This window comes from Papaver somniferum, chromosome 4 (genome assembly GCF_003573695.1).
Source record: "Papaver somniferum cultivar HN1 chromosome 4, ASM357369v1, whole genome shotgun sequence".
In the NCBI taxonomy this organism is placed as follows: Eukaryota; Viridiplantae; Streptophyta; class Magnoliopsida; order Ranunculales; family Papaveraceae; genus Papaver; species Papaver somniferum.
The window spans coordinates 81,566,135-81,574,178 of NC_039361.1; the positions used below are offsets into that span (position 1 = coordinate 81,566,135).

The 8,044-nt window shown below is 38.9% G+C and overlaps 1 protein-coding gene across 1 annotated transcript; it reads right to left on the bottom strand.

The window, feature by feature from the left end:
- Positions 1–1,989: 1,989 nt before the first annotated feature.
- LOC113276025 (protein CLP1 homolog) lies at positions 1,990–5,635 on the bottom strand. Its single transcript, XM_026525617.1, has 10 exons — positions 5,287–5,635; positions 4,628–4,696; positions 4,395–4,490; positions 4,045–4,286; positions 3,717–3,855; positions 3,555–3,611; positions 3,146–3,280; positions 2,678–2,913; positions 2,530–2,574; positions 1,990–2,419 (listed from the first exon to the last, which is right to left on the bottom strand). The coding sequence occupies exons 1-10, from the start codon at positions 5,500–5,502 to the stop codon at positions 2,332–2,334; spliced, it is 1,323 nt and encodes a 440-aa protein (XP_026381402.1). The 5' UTR covers positions 5,503–5,635; the 3' UTR covers positions 1,990–2,331.
- Positions 5,636–8,044: the final 2,409 nt, after the last annotated feature.

Below are 8,044 nucleotides of genomic sequence, written 5' to 3' on the forward strand. Positions count from 1 at the left end.
AGTTAGAGGTTCACGATCACCACCAAATTCATCATCCCCTCCTCCCCCTCCACCACAATCTTCATCATCACCTCATACTACACCCTTATTTTCATCATTATCATCCTCTTGTTCTACAGGAAAACATCCACCTGTGTCATTTCCCCTTTTCCCTGCATGCAAGTTTTTGGTGCCACCACCTCGAGGTTTGGGAGTTTTTTTGAATTAGAAGTAGTCACTTCCATTGTTTTCCTTTTAAGCTTCTCTTTGAATTTTCCTGAATTGGTGCTAAGACAAATGATACACCTTAATTAATTTTCCAAAATAAATAAATATGACTCTACTAAACAATGTGATAAGTCACCTATAAATGGACAAGTTTATAGGAAGCTATTAGCCATACACAGAGTCAAGTTCGGCACATTCGATATTTATCGAATGAGCCGAACAATATGTCGAACAATGTAAGATGGATTATTAAGTAATCGTATCCAAGTTCGGATGATTAGCATAAAAAAATTTATAAGCCGAACTCTCAGGTTCGGCTCATTCGATATTCAAAACATTACATGTTTTCGGCCGAACTGTTCTTCGTCTGTAGAAAAAAAAAATTAAGTTCGGCTGCTAAATTTGAGCTGAACACTACTCTAGAAATACCAAAACCTAGAGGAATCATCGATTACATGTCATGAAATCAACGAAATACGAAAAACCAAGCAATGGGTTTGTGGGAAATACCTTTCTATGTGCAATTTTATAGATACATGGTCTATATCTCGCTCTCCAACACCAATCAATCCACTATCCTCTTTATCTCCATCTTTTCCAAAAGCCCTAGATTGAGATGCTACAGAAGCAACACCAGGATTCGGCACCGTATTTCTAGGGCATCGCTTAACACGAAGTGCCATATATGGGTTTAATCGAGAAATGAATCGAAAAATCAGACTTTGAGAATAGGGGGGGGGGGGGGGGGGGGGGGGGGGGGGGGAGGGCGTTCGGTTCTGTTTTTTGGAGGGGGGGATGAGTTTTTTATTTTGAAAATTTTCGGTTTTTTAAAAATAATTTAATTAACGGTTAATTAATGGGTAACCGTTGATTAATAGGGTAGTTAATTATGGGATGAATTAATTAGTGGGAGAATTTTAGGATTAGAATTTAATTTAGTGGAAGGGCATTAACGCAATTTAAACTATGCAGGGGTATTATAGTAACTTAAGCATCATTAGGACATCCCTTATAATCTATCATTGGATGGCATAATAAGTCTGTATGCCCCAAAATTTTCTTGTATGCCCTAAATGATGGTTCTTTTTTTATAGGCTATCGCTATAAGGCCCATGTCCAAAGTGTGCCCATTAAGTAGGTCTCATGCCTTCTACGATGATGACACAGAGACTCTACTAGGGTCGAAACATTACGTTTGGGAAAAGCTCTTACATACCTGAACATGAATTTGCTCACACTTGCAGTTGCCTTGAAAGGTAGAAGGTGTCAACAAAAAGGTTCTACCAGAAGGAATAAGCATGGTTGGTGAAGATGACGAAGAACTGCATGTAGCCTCCCATGCATCTTTGAAACCCTACCCAAAAACATCGCATGATAAATAAAATATTGATCGACAAAACAACAATGATCACGGACTCTTTCCTGGCAAAAAATATACGTAAACTCCCATCATAGCTGTAAAAACTGTGAATATTAACTAATAAATTACCCGTGCATCATCAACTAATCCGTTCCCTACTGCCCCAAAGTCTAGTACGTTAAAAATATCATTGCGAGCTAATGAAGGTGGAATGATCAGAGTTGAGAAAAGAAGGAAAAATAATTTATTCATTATGTCAGGGGAGGAAGAAAAAGAAGAAAAAAAGAAAAAAAAAATTCTATTAAGAAGAGAGATTATGATATGAGTTTGTTTAGATTTTGGTGTACGAGGATAATTTGATAACTATCAGGCAGTGTTTGATTTATTGCAGATTCTGCACCCAGTGTGGCATTTTAATTCCATGAAAGGAGGCAACAGCATATATTGAGAACTATTTCCCCTCGCCGGAGGGGCCCAAGCTGCCAAGCTCAAGGCTCAAGTACACATGTCTACCAAAAAAAAGAAAAAAAAGCTCAAGCACATATACTTGAGATCTATCAGTTCCAATGAACTTATCAAAATATGAAGTTACCATTATGGTTTTAAAGATAATACTTGGTACTTATTTCTTCTTTTTTACAAAATCTACACCCAATCTCTACTTGGCTAGTATAATCAGTTTCAAGTCTAACTAGAACAGTCGGTCTCCGTCTCATTGTTAAAAAAAACTTCAGGAGAAACGATCCCCAGGATCCTGTTTCCATTCAAGTCTCAACCCATGTTAAGGAGCCCATTATGAGGTATTTGCTGGGAAGCTCCCCGAGTGAGGGTGCAAGGTACGTGATCGTCTTCCTGAAAACCCATGAAAGCAAGATCACCAACAAAAAAAAGTCAGCAAATTCTAAATAGGGAACAATTTTAGAAAAGAATAGGATTAAAGAATCAAATTATTCAAATCATACCTCTGCACGTCAATATCCGTAACGTAGATAAAACCAGCAACGTTACTGCATCCGTCCACCAAATGGAGTTAATCAGTAAGAGTCGATAAGGGAGATATTGAGGGAGATGAAAAAATTACCAACTGACAGGGAGTATAATATGTTTCACCTTGAGATGATTTCACTTGGTTCTTTGGCATAGGAAACAGCAAGAACTACATGGAGAAGGTCTCGGTTAATATTCACAGGGACTAGCCTCGTGGGGTCAGCAGTTGGCTCTGCACCTATAGGAAGAGCTGAGCGTGGTGCTTGCGGTCCACCTCCAACTTTATAGACATGCAAATCACTGAAATTCGCCACATTGGAATGTGGAGAGAGATCATTTGTGAGTCCGTAGAAATATTCCTGAAAGATACAAAGAAAACAAAACAATTTACAAAATGAACTATCAATTCAAATAGATCAGATTTGAATACGACCTCAACAATTTACTCGAGAATATTTCAACCTACATGCCTACTATGGATTCAGATTTTGTACGAGAACAGTGTTTGTAGGGAAACGAATGTGATAAGAATTCAAGTGTTTGATAAAGAAACGGAAGAAAGAAAGATGACCTCAAAGGATGGGAATTTACCCTTATCCTGAATCCCCTCGCCTTCTGACGGACTTTTGCATTTCTAGACACAACACCACCAGATTTTTGAAGTTTCACCACATCCACATTAGGCTTTTTTCTCAGTACATCTTTAAGCATGCTGCAAAGCTTATCCTGCAGATATCGCCACCACGTAAACATTAATAGAAGGTGGGCAGTGAAACAACGCCTCATAGGAAACCTTCTCTTGCAATAAAAACTAAATCCACATCTTGACAACTATGGACCTTCATAACTTGTGATGGTAAACAATAATGACGGAAATGCAAGTTTCTGGAATGGCATATGAGGGGTCCCTTTCTACAAGATATAGAAACTAAACCATAAACGGACTGATTGGCCTTCGCATTGATTGATGACCTCCAAGAAAATGAGAAAGGATATCTACCTGACCAATAACCAGAACTACATTTGCATTGAGCGTATCAATTGAATGAAGAAGTAACTGCAGTAAAACATTAGGCGAATACGAGTCAAAAAGCACATAAACATAAACTTTGTGTATTCCATGGTAATAGCATGTATAACATTAGGAGGGAAATAGTAATACCTCGTATCCTAATCCCTCAACCCAACCCATGGTATTGATAACCATTCCTGCTGCACGAGATTCAGCATTGCCAGCAAACTGTCTCTCTAAGATTTGAGAAAGCTCCTTCACAAGAACCTTATATAAATCTGCATTGACACTGTTGAAGCACTAAATCAAAAAATACTTCACAAACGAGAAAAGAAAACAAAAAATTTCCAACTTTCTTTTTAAATAGAAACACGTGAACAAGCCTCTACAAACACTAATATAATCTATCGTCGAAAAGGAAAGATGGATCATGAAAGTCTTTAGCTAAATTTGCATACAGCATGAAAATGTTAATTACCTGGGAGTTGGGTGCCCAAAGTAGTACACAAGCGACATTTCAAGAGGAATCCCTTCCACTGGATCTATAGGCATCTCTACTGGAGTTGCAGCAATGCACCCAGGAATAGTGATAGATCCTTGACCAATATCCAAATCAACAAAAGTAGGTTTCCAACCCTGTTTAGCAGCCCAGCTAAGAAGCATTGCTGACAAGCTACTTTTTCCTGAATCCGTAGGTCCTATAACAATCACCCTAGGCCCCTGAAGCACTAAAAGATCATAACTTGAGATTCAAAACAAATGACTCAATGATTAATCCAAATTTTCAAATGTTAACTTTTTTAAGCAGAAACATAGAAGAAATAATACCTGAGAAGAGCCAGGGTCATCGGTGGATGCTGCCTTGGCACGACTTCGGCGCCCTTCCAACACGGCATGAACGTTTACATAACTTATCATAGGTGTCTATTAAAAATAAATAAATCCAAACATATTAAATGCACCTAACAACACCGACTCCTTTTATCACAAATATCAGCTTCAAACCATTTGACAAACAGAAATCATTAGAAAACACACATAAAAACAAAGTAAATATATACCTCATCTGCAGTATAATCAGTTTCAGTAACTCCATCCACTTCGATTGTAGCACCAGACCAAGTAAAGACCTACGTTGTGAAATTTGATATCAGGCCAGAGCAATACAAGCAAGGTTCTGATATTTTGTTGTCAAAGATTAACCCAAGTTAACTATACATAATGAATATAACTATCGCCTCGCTAGTTGCTAGCGTCCTGAGGTGGCGGTGGACTTGGCGCACATCCATAAGCCTTAATACCCAGGATGGTGAAACCTTGACAATGCTATGATCGAGGGCTATAAGGGTGCCATGTCCCTGCACACTAGTAACTAGCTTGGAACTCGAGAGCATTTGGCCAATTTTCCTAATATCAATTCCTCTATTTGGTCTCCAACCAAGACTGCAGGGCAACCAAAAACCCTCAGGATGGATTCTAGTTCGCTTTACAACCATAAGTAAAGTTCAGGTAGTCACTATGTTTGACAGCTTATATGTTAACTTATAGGTGCAAACCCTAACTGAACTAGGGCAATCAATAAGAAGTGGAATGCAATCTTTAGTCCATCTAAACGCCTAGATAATCAATATTTTAAAGGTAGGTTCCTGATCATCAAATTTACTGAATCCCTAAAGCGCTAATTCGTGAAATTCAAGAAGGTGTAAAAAAAAATGCTTACAGCGAATTTAAGTCTTGGAGGAAATGAAATCCAGATCTCAGGAGGAAGTTCAGCACCAAAAATCTCAGCAGTTCCATTAACAAGACGAAGTTTGAGTGGAGCATCTATACCTACTTCGATCCTCAGTTCACTCTCTTTGCCTAGTTTCACTTGCCTTATTGATGTTGATGATGGAATTGAACTCAATCCTCCAACTGCCGCACCTCCGTAAGCCATGATATCTCGGAATTGATTACGAATTTTCGAAACCTAAGCGCCGAAAATAATCACTGGTTCATTCAAGGTCTTTGTAATTTATCGAACAACTCCCGAAGGACAGTCGGAGAATGTATGTTGGTTGTGTTCTTAACCACCCCGGAGTCTTACGGGTGCATCTAGAATGTCATAACTAGGGGTGCACATACCCTACCCATACCCGCCAACCCTATCCTACCCGCCAGTTTTTTAACCGTATCCTATCCTATCCACTATTTGGCGGGTAGGGTGGCGGGTAAAGTTTTTCTTATCCGCCAGTAAACGGGTAGGGTGGCGGGTATAGGTCATATCCTACCCACCCTACCTAGAAGTGCACATACCCTACTCCTACCCGCCAATCCTACCCTACCCGCCAGTTTTTTAACCGTATCCTACCCTATCCATTATTTGGCGGGTAGGGTGGCGGGTAAAGATTTTCTTAACCGTTGGTAAACGGGTAGGGTGGCGGGTATAGGCCATATCCTACCCACCCTACCCGTTGTGCAGCCCTAGTCATAACATCAACAACCTGGTTAAATTGGGGTCTATACCACTTAATTAGGGCCTATACCTAGATGATAAAAAAAAAGTCACTAGAAATCACTTCACACCACCCTTTATCAAAATAATTACCAAACTACATATTTTATCCCTAATTAATTAACACTAATTAATCGTATTAGGGGTTAATTTTGTTTTGGATGTGAGATTAACTAATGTTAGAGAGTTCATCAAAACATCAACATTTTGATTGTTTTTTCGTAAAAATTACTCAGAATCGGTTTATGTTAATTCACTTTGTAAACCGATTGTGGATTGGTGTTTAGAATTACCAGAGGACATCCAGAATCGGTTAACACTGACATCGATAATGAAAATCGGATTTTACTTGTGACATATATAAACCGATTTTTCCTTTCATTACTTCATTGCATTATTATTGTAGGATGCATTTAGCACATGCATTAAGCCGTTAAACTCATAGGCGATCCTAGTGGACGAGTTATAGTCTCGTGAGGGCTTACATAGAGGTCTACCCACAAAACTTTTACAAAAACTTCTAAAGCCATCAATATTCCTTCGACGAAGACGATACCGCATCCAAGTAGTCCGGGTTATCCTCCGGGATTCTATCTGCCAAGAAGTGATAGCTTGCATCAAAGGCGAATGCTTCCCCCCTTTACTTCCAAGTAGCGCGCTTTCACGACTTCGTGCTACAAAAACACAAAAACAAGCTTACATTTGTTAGTGGTGTTTCGTTGGAAGATAACACAACATGGGGTACGAAAAACAAACCACAAAATTACTTACAAATTGTGCAATGGACAAGGTGAAGGGACGAGCATTAAAAATCGGAGGTTGGAGAGCTAAAAAAGCAAGTATCGCATTTTCGGTGACTAGGTGCCTTTCATGGATGGTTTGAAAACTTCTTGCGTTAGGATTTCCAAATTCTTGGATAAATTTGTTGTGTACTTTAACTCAAAAGGTTGTTGAATCCTCCATTTCGGAGGATTGACGTCTAAGCCGATTTTCTGCATAACATGCTTTCGTGATTGCCAAATCTTCCGCGGAGTCGAATGATGCCATTTCTTGTATGTATATATATGAAATGAGTAGTTGTGGAATATATGGAGTGAGGGGGAATAAAATGATCAATTTTGGGGCAAATGGGGTCCAAGGGTGAGGTCTCTATTTATAGAGAAAGTCCCAAACGACTATTTTTTTTTGAAAAACGTGAAATAATTTAAAATAATCGGTCTTTTAGAAAGACAATAAAAACCGATTGTGTTTATATGCCACAAGAATCGGTCTTTCTTGCGACAAAAGTAAACCGATTAAAGTCATTTTAAATTTTGAATTTTCACCGACACTAATCGGTTTATATATTTCCAAATGTGATCTGATTCCAAAACATCTAGAAAGATTGGCTTGCACAATCGGTTTATAATGACATATCGAGTAAACCGATTCTTGGCATGTCAGGCTAGAATTATAGAATAACACATAATTATAATTAAAGCTTCAAGTTCATCAAGTTCAACACAGATATCATCCAAAATAAAAACCTTAAAAGAGTGTTAAGAACTTAAAATAACCACAAGTCTTATAAACCTAAACTTTTAATATCTAAAACTTAAACATAAGAACTTAAACAGCAGGAGCACCAGCATCAGCAATAGCAGCACCACCGGGAGCCTTTGCAGCACCACCATCAGCAGGAGCACCAGCATCACCACCATCATCTTGTGCTTCAGCCATTAGTTCCCACATACCTTCCATTTCTGCATGCAGCTCCCTCCCAGATGAAATCAGGTTTCTCCTTATCCCGGCAAAGGTGATGACCTCAATAAGATCTTTAAGTGAAAGCTTATCAATCAATGCGAGGACTTGTTCAAGACGGGTTTCAGCTCCGAAAGCAAACTTGTATAGGCTCCTTACTGTGGCACTCTTTGTGGTTGCCTCAGGATATCCTCCACGGTTAAATCGCGATTGTAGAATGGTAGGTGTCTGAAGTCCATTCTAC

What these genes read in the sequence shown, in the direction of transcription:
- LOC113276025 (XM_026525617.1), bottom strand. Translation starts at nt 5,502, where the DNA reads ATGGCTTACGGAGGTGCGGCAGTTGGAGGATTGAGTTCAATTCCATCA. An exon ending in ATGACCCTGGCTCTTCTCAG is followed by an intron (nt 4,287 to 4,394) that starts GTATTATTTCTT and finishes TTAGTGCTTCAG; the next exon opens with GGGCCTAGGGTGATTGTTAT. An exon ending in TAGTTCTGGTTATTGGTCAG is followed by an intron (nt 3,281 to 3,554) that starts GTAGATATCCTT and finishes CGATATCTGCAG; the next exon opens with GATAAGCTTTGCAGCATGCT.